The sequence below is a fragment of the Pleurodeles waltl genome, chromosome 4_2, assembly GCF_031143425.1.
Source record: "Pleurodeles waltl isolate 20211129_DDA chromosome 4_2, aPleWal1.hap1.20221129, whole genome shotgun sequence".
NCBI classification, from domain to species: Eukaryota; Metazoa; Chordata; class Amphibia; order Caudata; family Salamandridae; genus Pleurodeles; species Pleurodeles waltl.
In genome coordinates, this window is record NC_090443.1 from 181,657,095 (window position 1) to 181,674,982 (window position 17,888).

Below are 17,888 nucleotides of genomic sequence, written 5' to 3' on the forward strand. Positions count from 1 at the left end.
ACTATTTTTCCTTTTTTAATTTCCTTTTTCCCCAAGCCGGGTTATTTTTTCAACTCGGCATATTCAATTTCATGCCCCGTCTACTTCATTTTCAAAACACATCTCTTCCCAATTGATGTACTGGTGTAGTACGGTCTTAACATGACACAATGTTTTGTATTACTGATTCAGTCATGCAAGGCTTGGAAGAAAATATTCATGCAAAGCTTGTTGCATAATTTTATGCTGTTTTACATATATCCATTTTATGCTGATTTTATTAGATGAATTATTTTAGATGTATAGTTTTAAATTTCTGTTCAGGAAAACTGATTTTACCTAGTTTTCAATGGTTATATTTAGGTTCTTCATATAAAGCACAATCCCTATTATTATATCATATAAGCATGTCATCTATTACCAATCAATAAAATTACGTCATACTCAGAACCAGGGCTGTCACAAACTCCCAAAGACAGATTCTATTTTTATCATGTTAAGTTGGTCTGTCTACTGTTGGACCACTGTCTGATTTTCATTATCTTTTGCAGAACTCGTGGAAGTGTCAATTCTTCTAAACAATGACTTTGCTAAAGGCAACACAAGTCTGCTACTAGTTATATTTTTAAGTGACAGTGGATGTGTAAAATTAGCATGTGGTCTGAGTTCACATATTTTCGTCATACTGGTTTTATACCAGTTATGTTTTGGATTAATGGAAAGAAACCCAATGTAGGGTAAAAGTCAGTGGCCAATGCTATAGAACCACATGAACTGACCACTGAATTAGAGAGGCCTTTGCCCCAGATTATCGTGAGAGGTCCTCCCAGACTGTCACAGCATCCATTGTTTCAGCTGGTAGGTGGTACAGAAAGGAGAGGAGCTGTGCTTAGTTGATGTGTATTTTCCCTCCTTTCTAAACACTCTCTCTCGGCTTAAGTCTGATGACCACAGGAGATCCAATGTGAACAGGTATTTAGTGCATTGAGCCCCAATAGACTCCTGAGGTAAGTTATCTACTTGCTTCGGTCATAGCGTAGCACTGTCACAAACTCATTTACGCAAGTATTATAAGTCCAACTCATCAGCATGTAACAATAATGTTCCAAAGCTTAAACAACAAGATATCTTGTATTACTGCAATGTATTTATTATTCTGTTTACTTTAACGTTCATGCCAGTAAAGGACATCTTTATGTGACTTATTTGTTTGTGCTGACTGATGCCTCAATTGTTGATACACTTTTGCAGGTTGGGTCAGTTCTGGCACATCTCCAAGAGACCTGCTGCCCCTGATGCAGTTTCCCTTTGGCAGCAGATGTCAGTTCTGGAACAGTTTCAATTGACCAGTGCTGACTGTGTTGACTCATTTGTTGTTCCCTTTTTCCAGCATGTGTAAGTTCTAGAACATGTTTGAGGGCACCAACTTCTGGGACGGTAACTCTATTTAAAGACGGTGTCTCCTTTCAGCCGTGCTTGCTATTCATGTTTGATTTTGAAAGGAGCTGTCACAGCGGAGCCAAACACCAAGAGGCTTTCTCCATTCTGGAGAGTTGTTACAGGCTATGCACAGATCAAGGCACCTGTTTCCTGACACCCCAGTTTCTGGCTCAGTGTGCTTTCAATCCCCGCTCACCTTTTTCAGACGCTTGGATGAGGTACCACATTCTAGCGCCTAAGCAGGAATTCTTATTGGCAATAGAGTAAAACAGCACTCTGGTAAGCTGGCACGTTGGGGGGGCATGTTTAGGCCAGCATTGGGGTTTGGTGAATGTGAGATCTACAATTAATTCCAAACAACAACATAGCTGAAAAAGAATTGCTGGCTATTGGGCAGGCTTTCAAGGAATGGAACAAAAATCTCGATACACTGTTCCAAGAGGAAAGGGACAGGAGAAAAAGTACAAAGGAGTCCTAATTTTTAGGAGCAGAAATCCTCACGCACTTCGTGGGACTGCATGAATTATACGGGAGTGCGGCCAGGGGTAGGTCACCCTGCGTGGTTCAGGAGCGAATTAATAATTTTACGCCCGGCCATCGGCCTATGCTGTCCCATGAAGTGCGTTCCTCAAATTGGGAGGGGCGACATGTAGGAATAGTACGTTCAAGTTACACCAGTTAAGTGTAAGTGATTGGAGACATTATAACTGACAGTTGTAGGTTATAGGAGTCTTGGCAGTATTGTGTTTTTGGTAGGAGAAGTATATGTTATTTTGGTCCTGAAGAAGCGTCATGGGATCCGGCTGGACCATAGAGACGCGAAACATGTTGACCCTTTTGTCAGGGAAGGTCTGGTAGTGCCTCACCTCCCGTGTTTCAATAAGTGTTGAGAGTGATCATTACCTCAGGTGCACTCCCCCTATCGATTTTAATCTTGGCCTGTACCCTATATGGACTAATTCATTTGTTACTCTTAGGCTAGGGTTGTGAGCCAATTTTATCCTTTAGTGTATCTCTCCTTTTTTCCCTCTATTTTTCCAAACTCACTCTTGGGGTCTTGGCATCATCGAGAAAAGATTTCCGGCAAAGAGCCCCCCTCGGGGGGTGCCCGTCAGACATTGCAGCACTGGTCTGACGAGGAGCAACTCCAATGAAGAAACATGACACCCACTTGGGTGTGCGAGGATTTCTACTCCTAAAAAACAGGACTCCTTTGTACTTTTTCTCCTGCCCCTCTTGGAACAGTGTATCGTGATTTTTGTTGCATTGTATTAACAGAGGGAGATTATACACTGGACCATTATTCCTCCCTATCCCCCCCATGTGTATTTGATCTTTCAAGGAATGGAGACATTATTTGCTTTGGACAGATTTCCTGTTACCATATTTACCAACCACCGTAACCTCCAGTTTCTTAGCTGGGCATGAGCATTGTTACCCAGACAATTAAGGTGAACTTTGTTCTTTGCAGAGTTGAATTTCATTATAACCTTTTGACCTGGAAGTGATAACCAAAAAGAGGATGCCTTAGCCTGCTACTACCTTGAAAGAAACTATTAATCAACCACTACTCACGATTGTCCAAGATCAGATTACTGGTGTTAACTAACAAAGACAATTTCCTTGATCAGATAAAAAAATACATACCATTAAAAAAATAAAAAATCTGAAAATCTCAGCATTCAAATTGTGAGAGCTGTAATGAGCCAGCTTCTCAGGAGAATAAACATTATGTAACGGTCAAGACGTTACAATCAAAGGTACTTCAATGGTGTAATAATTGGCCATTAGCTAGGCACCCAGGTTGTACCAAAACCTTGGAATTAGTAAACAACAATTTTTCATGGCCAGGCTGGAAACAAGATGTTTTCACTAGTAATGAGCAGTATGATATCTGTAGTGAAGCCGTACTGAAGCCAGATCCAACCACTCTAAAAAAGAAAGGACTTTTAAAGCCCTTACCAACTCCTAACCAGTTCTGGTATATATTTTCTTTGATGTCATCACTGGCCTCCCTGTGGATCATGGTAAAAATATCATTGTGATAGTAGTCGACAGACTTTCCAAGGTGGTCCTTGTTATAGCCTGCAAAGGCCTTCCTTCTGCTAGTGACACTGCGACCATTGTACTCAATCATGTGGTCCGTCTGCACGAGCTACCCAAGACTATAATATCAATTTACTTCCTGTTTCTGGAAAAAGTGGTGCAGTGCCTTGAAACCCCAAATTCATCTTTCCATGAGTTTCCATGCAGAAAGAGATGGCCAAACTGAGCTGATTAGAAAAGCTTTGTTGCTTCAACCTCCTGTCTGATTCCTCATATTTAGAATTATTGTGGGACGCAGAATTCGCTTACAACTCATATCATGCAACCCTTTGTATGTCACCATTCTACGCAAACTATGGATATGATCCTAGGTATCTACCTCCATTACAGCCTTTACATCACAATTCGGTTCCTAGTCTTGCCTTGTGCCTCAACCACATGGCACATCTACCATAGACAATGCATTGCAATGTCATGAATGCCATGAGTCAGTACAAAGAGGTCACGGACTTTGGTTGACAACCTTGTACTACTTAAACCTGGAGACAAACTGTGGCTCTCTACAAAAAAAAGTAACCTTCAAACATCGTCACTGTTTTCATTACTATGTCATTGGGGCATCAGAAGTACACTCAGATGAATCCAGTTATGCTTAAGCTGGCCCGTGCTATCAAGATTCGTCCATTTTTCATACTTTCTTGTTGAAACCACCTATTCCAAATCTTACTCCCAAACGCCACATGTATTAAAAGACCCTCTCATATGCATGTATGCATCAAAATATTCCAATGTTTAAACAACAAGATATCTTGTATTACTGCAATGTTTTTACTGTTTTGTTTGCTTTAACATTCATGCTATTATTGGGCTTCACTATGTGACTCATTTTTGTGCTGACTCAGTTGTTGTTTCCCTTTTCTTTTCCAACACGTTATTTCTGGGACATGCTTGAGGGTACCAACTTCTGTGACGCCACCTGTATTCAAAGAGAGAATGTCCTCTCAGCTGTGCTTGCTATTGGTGTTTGGTTTTGAAAAGCGCTACCCCATCAAGGAGTCCAACATCCCAAAGCATTTCCCGATTCCAGAGAACTTTTCAGGTCTTCGTGCAGATCAAGGCAGCCGTGTTTCACCACATTGCTTTCTGGCTCGGCATGCTTTCAGTCCCTAATCCCATTCTTCAGATTCTCAGATGAGGTAGTGCCTTCTTCTGGGCAATAGGGGAAAAATCAGCATTCCAGTAAGGTGGCAAGTTGAGGGGCACATTTAGGCCTGCACTAGAGGTTGGTGAATGCGAGATCAGCCAACCATTGTGCTAGACACGCATTGGGAACAAACCCTTAGTTCGCCTCAGGAGAGATTTTCTTTTGGATATACAGGCTTATTTTGGGAACTCACAGTGAACCATGAAAATAACCATTACAACTTTTGATTCAGGAATATCAAGAATTTTGTGTTCTAAAAATGAACTGTAATGCTGGACTTTGTTCTCTTAGTGGAAACAACCAGTATTTTCTGGTGCGTATTGTAAAAACATTTCTTTGTAAAAGTAGAAGTGTTGACTGAACTGTTTCTTTCCAGGTCTCCTACCCTGCTGTACCCACCCCCATTTCTTTTCCCCAATGTGGCCACAACAATGCTTCTGAAACACAAAACTCGGTGATGCCAGCAGGTGGGACTCTTGAGAGCATCACTTCCAAGAAAACGGGCCTGACAAGAGCACAGAAGTAGTCTGTAGGGTGTTAGGGCTGCTAAGAATATTCTAATCATGTTAGAAATGTTCCTATTATTCCTGCTGCTAGCAACGTGGATTAATGCTGCTTGGATTATATTCTGTATGGTTATTAGTTAGGTACTAAGCGACCGAATGAGGCTGTTGAAATGAACACTTAAATATATACATTGTTTTTCTTAGTGCAGTCCTTGAGTGTGCTCTTCTAAAGAATGAAATAGGGTTTGAATTACCACTACATTCCTCACCCCTTTATGGGAATGTTAGTAATCAAGAAACCACGGATACCACACTACCAGTTATGCTCAGTGGGGTTGTATGGGGCTTCAAGATGCTAGACTTTCTTGCTCACGCAATAGCACTCTGTACTCAGTCCAGGCACCCGTGGATGGGAAAGCAAAATCTTGTAGAACTAGGCCAGAGCCCTACATTAAGCAACACCTTGAGTTTGTTTGCCACATGATCAATACATGGCTGCTGTCACAAAGGTGCTTTTGACTCCAGCGAGAGTATCTCAGGATCCTTGATAGGGTGCCTTTATTTTAAGTCATTCATGTCCAGGTCTTAAATATGTTTACAACCAGGCTTAAATCCACATGAAGTCTGACGGGAGCATGACCTTAAGTGTCGCCTTCACCAATTTCACAGTCACATACTTTGGAGAACAAAGATCTGCTCAATATGAAATAGTCTATTTGGATTTCAGTGCTAATAACACAGGACAAGAATGTGTGTTTATCATCTGTGGACTGAAGAAGGCTCCATGGGTCCAAAAGTAAATCAGTTCTCGATATATGCCCCTGGCAATAATATGCTGCAAGTCTGAATGACCCGATCAAATTTTGGATGGGATCCAGGGTGTTATTCCTCTTACTCCCCAATATCACTCTAAAGTGACTAAACATTCTATGGAGATTGGTAACAACTAAGGTCTTAGGACCACTAGAAGTATATATAGATCCAATGACAAGAGTAACATTCTGTAAAGATATTTTCTCAAAAACATATTGACCAGATAGGAGAGTCCACACTTTCCAGGTAGTGATTAACAGATGTTTATAAATGAGGGTAGTCACACACCCCTTAAAGTGTAAAGAATGGGGTTTAGAGTCAGCCCCAGTATCCTTGATTGCAGAGGAAGATACAACTTTACATAACTAATCGGTTTTCAATCTGTACAAATGCATTTCTACTAACAGGACAATGTCTGTCTTTTCATTTGCAAAGTATGACAGGGTTTTCTTACGTTTAATGTAGACTGACTGGCCACTGATGTTCAAGAACAATGTTGAAAGGTTTTTGGGGGTGTAGAGATCAGGACAGAAAGTCTATGAGTCATATAGTCATTAAACAAAGTTTGTGTTTGTCAGGGGTCTTATCACGCCTGTGCTCACTTATCAGGGTGTGTGGCCATCCACGGCACAGTTTGAGTTCAAGTAACAGGTGAAAAATGTAAAGATACATTATTTAAAAAGGCAAGAAAACACATGCCAGAGGACGCAGATTCCCTTTAACAGGCAAGTCACACATGCAACTGCCAAGTGTTCTAGCCATGAATATCCAAGGTCAGGTCAAAGTTTATCAGCACCAGTGAAGCGGGAATGACCCATAGGATATTAAAACATGCCCCAACGAAGAGGTACCTAAACCTTCCAGGGTAATCTTAATTTGTCTCTTTCCCTAGACATGAAATCGACCAGGGTACAGTTTAGTGCTCCTTCCCAAAGGTGCAGCAACAGAGTTCAGGAAGACCCAGAGTGGTGTTCAGTGCCTATTTGAATGGCAGAGGATCTTTATCTGCAATATGCATCACACTACCACACATCTTGTGCTGGTGCCCTCACAAGGGGGCGTTCTCACCTTTGTATGGGGTGTGGCACAATGGAAACAAGAAAAAACGTTGCCTTTGCTTCCGGGTTGTATTACAAATATGGCCACAGGGGTAAAAAGCATCTTGGGAGATGCACTGACTGTGTGCAAGACAGAAATGGCCATAGTCAGTCCAACCCTTGAAGGAGCCCCTTGGGATTGGGTGTAGGAGGCTGGCCTGGCTTATAGTGGGTACCTTGTGGTACTTACACCTTGTGTGGGTCCAGTTATCCCTTGTTAGTAGATTAGAGGTGTTCTAGCAGCTTAGGCTGATAGAGGTAGCTATACAGAGCAGCTTAGGCTGAACTAGGAGACATGCAAAGCTCCTACTATACCACTTATATCACTTAGCACTATATCATAAGAAAACACAATACTCAAAGTTACTAAAAATAAAGGTACTTTATTTTAGTGACAATATGCCAAACGTATCTCAGAGGATATACTCCCTTAGGAGGTAAGTAACATACACAAAATGTACACACACAAACCAAAATCAGGTAAGTAAAAGTTAGAAAAGTAGTGCAAACACTGTAGAACACAATAGACTGCAATAGGGAGAAATAGGCCTAGGGGCAACACAAACCATATTCTCCAAAAGTGGAGTGCGAACCACAAATTAACCCCATTCCTTGTGTAGTGTGTAGTGTGTAGAGGGTCACTGGGAGTGTAAGAAAACACTAAGGGTGTCCAAGATACCCCACCCCAAGACCCTGAAAAGTAGGAGTAAAGTAACCCTACTACCCCAGAAAGACAGTAAAGTTGAGATAGGGGATTCTACAAGGACAACAACTGACTGCAAACCACTGAGGACGGATTCCTGGACCTGAGGACCTGTAAAGGAAGGGGACTAAGTCCAAGAGTCACGCAAGTGTCCAGGGTGGGCCGGAGCCCACTAAACCCCGGATGAAGGTGCAAAAGGGCTGCCTCCAGGTGGAAGAAGCCGAAGATTCTGCAACGGAAGGTGCCAGGAACATCTCCTTTGGTCAGAAGATGTCCCACAGAGTGCTGGAGCATGCAGAAGGACCGCAAACAAGCCTTGCTAGCTGCAAGAGTCGCGGTTGAGGATTTTGGGTGCTGCCAGGGCCCAGGAAGGACCAGGAGGTCGCCCCTTAGAGGAGGAGACAGAGGGGGCGCTCAGCAACAAAGAGAGCCCACGCAGAAGCAGGCAGCACCCGCAGAAGCGCCTGAACAGGCACTTTAGAAGATCTGAGGACGACGGTCGACTCAGAGCAACAAAGGAGGGTCCCATGGCGTCGGAGTCCAACTAAGCGAGTTGGGCAATGCAGAACGGAGTGCTGGGGACCTGGGCTAGGCTGCGCACAAAGGAAGTCTTGCAAAAGTGCACAGAAGCCCGAGCAGCTGCAGATCACGCAGTACACAGGATTACTGTCTGGCGTGGGGAGGCAAGGACTTACCTCCACCAAATTTGGACAGAAGGGCCACTAGACTATCGGGGACACTTGGACCCACCTCCTGTGTTCCAGGGACCACGCTCAACAGGATGAGAGGGGACCCAGCGGGCCGGTGATGCAGAAGTTTGGTGCCTGCGTTGGCAGGGGGAAGATTCCGTCGACCCACAGGAGATTTCTTCTTGGCTTCCAGTGCAGGGTGAAGGCAGACAGCCCTCAGAGCATGCACCACCAGGAAACAGTCGAAAAAGCCGGCAGGATGAGGTGCTACAATGTTGCTGGTAGTCTTCTTGCTACTTTGTTGTGGTTTTGCAGGCGTCCTGGAGCAGTCAGCGGTCGATCCTTGGCAGAAGTCGAAGAGGGAAGTGCAGAGGAACTCTGGTGAGCTCTTGTATTCGTTATCTGCTGAGAAACCCACAGGAGAGACCCTAAATAGCCCTCAGAGGAGGATTGGCTACAGAGAGAGGTAAGAACCTATCAGGAGGGGTCTCTGACGTCACCTGCTGGCACTGGCCACTCAGAGCTGTCCATTGTGCCCTCACACCTCTGCATCCAAGATGGCAGAGGTCTGGGACACAATGGAGGAGCTCTGGGCACCTCCCCTGGGAGGTGCTGGTCAGGAGAGTGGCCACTCCCCTTTCCTTTGTCCAGTTTTGCGCCAGAACAGGGCTGGGGAGATCCCTGAACCGGTGTAGACTGGCTTATGCAAGGAGGGCACCATCTGTGCCCCTAAAGCATTTCCAGAGGCCAAGAGAGGCTACTCCTCCCAGGCCCTTCACACCTATTTCCAAAGGGAGATGGTGCAACATCCTTTCTCAGAGGAAATCCTTTGTTCTGCCTTCCTGGGACCAGGCTGCCCAGGCCCCAGGGGGGCAGAAACCTGTCTGAGGGGTTCGCAGCAGCAGTAGCCTGCAGTGACAATTTTAAAGGCAGAGAGAGTATAAACACTGAGGTTCTGGTTAGCAGAGCCTCAGTGATACAGTTGGGCACCACACAGGGAACACATACAGACCACAAACCTATGAGCAGGATCCCAGTGACACATATCAAACATACTGACAACATAGGGTTTTCACTATGAGCACTGGGCCCGGGCTAGCAGGATCCCAGTGAGACAGTAAAAACACCCTGACATATACTCACAAACAGGCCAAAAGTGGGGAACTGGGACATACAAACTGGACAAGTATTGCATTTCTAATTTTTGTAATCACACACACTCTGTTCCGGTCTGTGTCAAGTTCCCCTAATTAATTGTACACAAAAGAACAAACAGGTGTATGGTCCCTTATGGCACTGCATCAGAACCCAACGCTTACAGTCTGTCTGCCTAGCCATCCTCACGGCAAGCCAGATGGAATTACACACACACACACACACACACACACACACACACAGAAAGCCTATCCAGTGCCTGGTGGTAGGACCAGATACCAAGAGAGGCTGACAACCACCACTATCTCTTTTTTAAATGCCATTCCTAGTGTCTAGTGGGCTTTTTGCTCCCAGTGGCAGGAAGATAGATTGCCCCCCTATTGTTCCCCTTCATGCGGTCGAAAGACAGTCTGGTACCTTGGTGTGGGTCTGCAATCCTGTGCCAGTATGGGCAAGCCCCACACCTAAGACCTTTTTTCTCTGATGATATGGTGGACTTTCTGACAACACCTTGGGCTGGGCAGATAGGGAGTAAACACTCTGATATGGCCTCCCGGGGGGGGAGGGTTTAAAGCCCACCAAACTACCATGGAAAAATAGGCACTGGAATCTGGCCCCATCCATGAGTGTCAGACAGTATTTCTGCCTGCAGGGAAAGTAGAATGAGAGCTTATCTCCTCTCTTTCAGCCTGAGTCAACACCACACCAAGAAAAAAATCCCAATTTCCTTTCAATCGCTATGGGGAATGTGTGCAGAATTTTGGCCCTGGGTGAGCTGGCACCAAGATAACCCTACTAGCCCTGCAAACCTCTCTAGACACAAGACTCCGGGGAATCCAGGGTGGTCTGGATTGCATGGATCCAATTGTGTTTTCCTACCGAGAATATCCTAAAAAACCTCAAAAACATGCCTAAGGCATATACTTTTCTCGCTCTTTCCATGGCTGGCTACAAACTTTTGCTGTGGGATCTGCCAGCACACACAGAACTCTACCATCCTGTAGGAGGCTGGCCTGGCTTATAGTGGGTACCCTGTGGTACTTACACCCTGTGCCAGGTCCAGTTATCCCTTATTAGTAGAATACAGGTGTTTCTAGCACCTTAGGCTGATAGAAGGTAGCTATGGCAAAGCAGCTTAGGCTGAACTAGGAGACCTGCAAAGCTCCTACTATACCACTTATATCATATGCACAATATCATAAGAAAACACAATACTCAGAATTACTAAAAATAAGGGTACTTTATTTTTATGACAATATGCCACAAGTATATCAGTGAGTACCCTCAGTAAGAAGGTAAGTAATATGCACAAGTTATATGTACACAAACCCACAACAGGTAAGTAGGAGTCAGAAAAGTAATGCAAACAGTGTAGAATTATAATAGGTTGCAATAGGCAAACATAGGTCTAGGGGCAACACAAACCATATACTCCAAAAGTGGAATGCGAATCACGAATGGACCCCAGACCTATGGGAGCTTGTAGAGGGTCGCTGGGACTGTAAGAAAACAGCCAGGGTGTCCAAAATACCCCGCCCCAAGACCCTGAAAAGTAGGAGTAAAGTACACCTACTACCCCAAAATGACACAATAGCCGTGATAGGGGGATTCTGCAAGAACAACAAACACCAGCAAAGCACTGAAGGTGGATTCCTGGACCTGAGGACCTGCAAAGCAAGGGGACCAAGTCCAAGAGTCTTGATAGTGTCCAGGGGGGGGGCAGGAGCCCAGGAAACCCCAGATGAAGATGCAAGGAAGCTGCCTCCGGATGGAAGAAGCTTGGATTTCTGCAACAACGAAGAGGACTAGGAACTTTTCCTTTGGATGGAAGATGCCCGACGTCGCGATGAAGGTTACAGAAGTGTTCCCATGCAGAAATACCGCAAACAAGCCTTGCTAGCTGCAAGGGCAGCGGTAGAGGTTTTTGGGTGCTGCTGGGGACCAGGAAGGACCAGGATGTCGCCCCTTGGAGGAGGAGACAGAGGTGGCGCTCAGCAACTCAGAAAGCCCCCACAGAAGCAGGCAGCACCCGCAGAAGTACCCGAACAGGCACTTGGAAGATTTGTGAACCGGAGCTGGCTCAGAGTCACAAAGGAGGGTTCCACGACGCCGGAGGCCAACTCAGAGGGTTAAGCAGTGCAGGACAGAGTGCTGGGGACCCAGACTAGGCTGTGCACGAAGGAAATCATGGAAGAGTGCACAGGAGCCGGAGCAGATGCAAATCACGCAGTACACAGGTTTGCAGTCCAGCGTGGGGAGGCAAGGACTTACCTCCACCAAACTTGGACTGAAGGATCACTGGACTGTGGGAGTCACTTGGATAGAGTTCCTGTGTTCCGGGGACCACGCTCGTCAGGATGAGAGGGGACCCAGAGGACTGGTGATGCAGTCTTTTGGTGCCTGCGTTAGCAGGGGGAAGATTCCGTCGACCCACAGGAGATTTCTTCTTGGCTTCCAGTGGAGGGTGAAAGCAGGTGACCCCCAGAGCATGCCCCACCTGGAAACAGTCGAGAAAGCCGGCAGGATGAGGCGATACAATGTTGCTGGAAGTCGTCTTGCTACTTTGTTGCGGTTTTGCAGGCGTCCTGGAGCAGTCAGCGGTCGATCCTTGGCAGAAGTCAAAGAGGGAAGTACAGAGGAACTCTGGTGAGCTCTTGCATTCGTTATCTGAAGAATTCCCAAGAGGAGAGACCTTAAATAGCCAGAAACGGAGGTTTGGCTACCAAGAAAGGTAAGAGCCTATCAGAGGGGGTCTCTGATGTCACTTGCTGGCACTGGCCACTCAGAGCAGTCCAGTGTGCCCCCAACACCTCTGTTTCCAAGATGGCAGAGGTCTGGGACACACTGGAGGAGCTCTGGGCACCTCCCCAGGGAGGTACTGGTCATGGGAATGGTCACTCCCCTTTCCTTTGTCCAGTTTCGCGCCAGAGCGGGGCTGGGGGATCCCTGAACCGGTGTAGACTGGCTTATGCATAGATGGGCACCCTCTGTGCCCATCAAAGCATTTCCAGAGGCTGGGGGAGGCTACTCCTCCCCAGCCATTCACACCTATTTCCAAAGGGAGAGGGTGTAACACCCTCTCTCAGAGGAAATCCTTTGTTCTGCCTTCCTGGGCCAGGGCTGCCTGTCTAGGGTTTAGAAATATCTGGGGTTGGTAGGCTTCCTGGGTGCCATCCTTCCCCGGGCCCCAGCTCAGCCCATACAGTCGGGGCATAAATAGAACTACCAAAATACAGCTATCAGAAATTAAAATGAGAAACCCAAAAAACTATATGGGCAAAAGCTATAATCAGTGTTTACCAAAAAACAGGCATGCACATGATTGGCCTCCCAATAGTGTAAAAGGCAACTCACAGTTACTCAAATCACGAAGAGTAGGGGGTGTAGGGGGTAAAGCCCCAAACTATGCAGGTTTATATTAACAATACCAGGAGAGGTTAAATTCAGAGGCAGTACTAAACAAAGAAACAGCAGGTGCTCGAGGAGATTCAATCGTTCTCAGTGCAAATGTCTTACCTCCTTTTCAGCAGCCTTCCACTCTAAATGTCGCCCGAATCCAAGGAGAGAGTGTGTACAGGCTGGCAGAAAACCAGCATGCATTGTCCCGTGTTCGTATGCAGGGCCCCAAGGAGCTAAATGCTTAAGAGATGTAGTTCCCAGAATAGTTTGTGCACCGTGGAGGTGCAGTAAAGGGCAGTATATGGTGATTAAATACCGTCTTGTTTATAGATAAGAACCCCAATAAAAAACTGAGCAAAGTAGGGTGATACAATAAGTAAAGCAAAAAAAGGATTGTGACCAGAATGTAGACACTATTCAATAAAGGGCACTCGTACACTGTAAAGCAATGTACTCGTGGAAAATGAAGTCCATGGCACAGCAAATCTTATGTATGAAGCATGCCACCTAAGTATGGGTGATGACTTCCATCCTTTAAGATGATAGGACTTCTATTACAGACATACGAACACTTTCCCCTCCTTTCTCTCTCTCTCTCGGACATTATGGCCACCAGCACCTTCCCCTGCCCTAAATGCTTTACACAATCAGTGAAGCTCATCCTATTACTGGTGTCATTAAATATCTGCAAACTAATACCTTCTGGAACAAACATTAGTAAATGGGTGAAAGAAACGCTGAGAAACAATTTTATTTGGTGTCATTGTACTGACTGTTAACTAAGATTAACTACAATTATGATTGTAATGACTATTACCATATTTGAATGAATACTATTTTTCATTGTGAAGAACCAATAACATGAAATGACTTGAGAAAATTCAAATTCCCAAACCCACCCATTACTACATTTCAACATACCCAAACCACGATAGTACGTATCAATATATTTCAAACTTTTATAAAAATAATTATTAATTTGCGTCTTACCAGGAGAAGAACTAAAGGCATCCAAGGAACTGTCAGAAGAAAAACTTGGTGTCTGAATACAAGATGATCTGGTAATGCGCCTGACAGGGGGCTACAAAAGAAATTTGTTTCAATTCTTTCTTCATTACTAGAAGTGCTTAAAATATATACTGTTAAAGACCTAATATTACCAAGTACATTTATCGAATGTATCAAACAATTGTACCATTACAGCAATTTCAGTGCCTATTCAGCCTAAGGCCAGCGAATATCTGGGAAATATGGGGCCTCTGGAGCCCCTCATCCCCCTCTGCATGATGGCCTCATCATGTGGCATTCCGCCACTGTACTGTTACTTCCTCAGGCAAACAGGACTTAATATATAAAAAGAACATTAAGCCCTGATATGAAAGTGAAAAGGTGATGATGGAAATAGTTGAACAAACATGAAGCACTGCTACTTATTCCAGTTCCGTTCCATACAATAACTTTTTTTGCCCCGTCTCTGTCATTCAGATATAGACCATCCTATAAAAATCTGTTTTCAATCCCAAGCCTAAAATACAGTGTAATGTCACCAATGTATGGAAACACAACCAACCAAAGATTTCAATTATCTTGTTGGGCCTCAAAGAAGTCCAGCTCCTGTCTGTCAGTTGCGGCAGACCCATTCCTTTTTGGACACTGACCAGTAATGATGTATATACGGTGGACCCAAGGCTGTTTTGAAGGGTAATGCTCTAGTTTCTTAGATCTGAACTTGAAGTCTTGCCAGACTATTGTTATTCCAAAAAATGCAGAGAGTGAGGGAAAATTTGAAAAAACAACGGGTCAAGGGATTACATCAATCTAAGAACTACTGTCCCTGGGTCTATTTCACAAATGGCCTAAGAGGAACTTTCACTTCATGTCCCCCAATACATGAGGTGTCAGCAACCTAGCCCCCCTCTTGTGGGAAAAAGGTGGGTCCATGAGTGTCATCTTGAGCCTTCTACTTTTACTAGTTTTGTGTCTCTAGAAATATACTTACTGCTTACACTTAGGTGAAGTGAACCTAGCAGTGCTAACCTTTAATAGGGCTTGAAGGCAACTGAACACGTTTCCTTAGTGAGATGTAGGATCTGATGGTATAGCAGGTTAGAGAGGCTACAAGAGACAGGCTTCTGATCAAGTGCACAACCAGGAGTCTGTTAGGCGGACTAACTACCTAGTTAAAGTCCAAGATCTGCATAGTAATGAATAAATTGATTGCTTATTTTGAGCTGGGATGGGACTACAAATCCAAAGGTTGGAATCGGTTGTGATCAAGACATGCTGGGAAGCAGTCTGTAAAGGGAGAGATCAAGAAACTAGTAGAAGAATATATGGTTGTAGACTAGAGGAGGGAAGTTCAGCAGCATGACAAGTAAGCAGTTATGGTTTATTGAACTGTGAATGGCATCCTTACTCAATTATTCCTACTACCCGTCCTAATGTAAAGATCATCAACCAGGACACCCCAACCATCTCTATTATGGGCTTTTCTTTCAATCTGACTCGATGAGAAGCCCATCAACTTGCAGTCAGCCTAGAGACTTCATCATCAGGTGTTTCTTGACCTTCCTCTTTTCCTTTTAGGTTCCGGGTGAGAGCTCCCCTGGTGGTATTTAATGTGGGCTTGAGAAGGGTGTGACCAATCCAGCCCCAGCGTCTTTTCATGATTTCTTCATGAGCAGAGAGTTGGAAAGTCTTCTGCCATAGGTCAATTGCTGCTAACGGTGTTTGGCCAACAGATTTAGATGATTTTCTTCAGACAGGTGTTGATGAAGGTTTGGACTTTGTTGGTGGTGGTCTCAGTTGTCCTTCAACTTTCTGCTCCATACAGAAGGACCGATTTTACATTGGTGTTAAAAAGCCTGATCTTGGCTTGCAGCATTAGGTCCTTGAAGCTCCAGATTTCCTTTAGTTGAATGATGGCAGCCCTTGCATTGTCGATCCTTGGCTTGACTTTGGCATCTGTGCAGCCCTGCTCATCTATGACATTGCCCAGGTAAGGAAAAGGCCTCAGCCTCTACCAGTGCATCACCTGCAAGAGTGACTGCAGCTTTGCTGTATGTGTTAGTCTTCAGGATCTTAGTTTTTCCCCCTGTGGATGCTAAGGCCAAGTTGTGTTGATGTGGCTGCCACATTGTCAGTCTTCTCTTGATGATATGGTCTATGGCTAGCAGGAAGAGAAAAAGGTGAGGACAAACAACTGTGGTGGATTCTGGTCCTCACTCTGAAGGCTTCTGTGAGTTGTCCTCCATGGGCTATCTTGCAGGGCATTCTCTTGTAAGAGGTCCTGATGATTCTTTCAAGATTATCTGGCACACCACAGTGACATAGGCGTTTCCAAAAGGGTTTCTTTGCCCATTATGTCGAATGCCTTCTCATTGTCTATGAAGTTGACATACAGGGGGAAGCTCCATTCCATCGACTGCTCAATGATGACTCGCAGTGTTGCAATCGTGACTATGCATGATCTATCTTTGCAGAAACCAGCTTGTTCCTTCATTCTGTTCAGGATGACTCTGTTGAACACTTTGCCTGGGGTCGATAGCAGAGTTATCCCTCTGTAGGTTTAGCAGTTAATTTGGTCACCTTTCTTAGGGATCTTGATGAGATATCCCTCCTTCCAGTCTGATGGCACGTTTACCTCTTCCCATATCCTTGAAAACATTGGGCAGAACATGCCTACTGATGTTTTAATGTCTGACTTCTGCACCTCTGCATGAATGTTGTTGCATCCTGCTAACTTCCCATTTCTCAGATGTGAGGTGGCTTGCCGTATTTCTTCACTGGTTAGTCTGCTGCAGTTGACTGGCAAGTCCTTGTCAGCTGGTTGTACGTCTAGTGGGGACTGCAGCACAGGCTGGTTCAACAGTTCTACAAAGTGCTCCACCCATCTATGTTGTTGGCTTTATTATCCATGATCGCTTTCCCAGCTTTTTCTTTAACAGGTAATTCTGGCTTGCTGTATCTCCTCGGCTTATGTTGTAATACCATCAATGGTCTTGTGAATTGCTACATACTATAATATTGACCATTTCTGGTAGGCCAACCAGGAGGCAGCTGTTCCTAGAAAGTAGGTTGCTAGAGAATATGGTGTTGTTCTGGATAGAGTGGGCATTGCTCAGTCCTAATTTTGAGCATGCAATATTTTATGGCATGTATGAGTTGGAGGAGGTTTCAGATACTGACTCAAAACATTTGGGTGGTTTGCTGTGGTTGCCTCAGTAGTAAGGTAAGGAGCTGAGTTCTATTTGGGAAGAATATTCTATGGCAGGAGCTTGGTGAGCAGCGGACTAAAGTGTCACTGATATAGTACTGGAAAAGTAGTAGTCCATGCTGAAAGATTATTGGCTCTGTGCAGCACGTATGGTGGGAATGAAGCAGGGACACACACACAACCTCTAGGTTGTGTGCAATTTAGCTGTGACAGGGACATAACTGGTGCTATGGATTCAACTTAGTTCTGCTTAAGGATGCATTTTAGTTTGTAGTAAATCTCTTAAAAGGTTCTTCTTGTTGGCCCTAATCATCACTGTTTCACTGCTGTAGATCAAAATGTTCAAGGGCAACCAGAGAGGAGTAGCACATCAAGCCTGTTACTCCAATGAATGTTGACATTCTTTGTTATGAAAAGATGAGTTGAGCATGGTTCTTCTCAAACCTCGGAATAATCCATGAATGTTAAAACAATGATCTTGGTTTTGACTATAGTCAAGCTTGTGTGTACCTCAGCAAACTGAATTATCATAAAATGTTGTGAGAGTCATGCACTTTAGCCTTTTCTTGCACACTTGTAAAATGTGGCAGCTGTGTATCTGATAAACTCCCTGTACTGGTAATACAATAATACAGGCATGT

The 17,888-nt window shown here is 44.7% G+C and overlaps 1 protein-coding gene across 1 annotated transcript in view; it reads right to left on the minus strand.

The window, feature by feature from the left end:
- Positions 1-17,888, minus strand: part of VDR (vitamin D receptor) — an 817,725-nt gene that overhangs the window by 273,815 nt on the left and 526,022 nt on the right. The window contains exon 6 of the mRNA XM_069231046.1: positions 14,022-14,112. Within this exon, the coding sequence (XP_069087147.1) occupies positions 14,022-14,112 (91 nt within the window). The remainder of the gene's footprint in view (positions 1-14,021; positions 14,113-17,888) is intronic.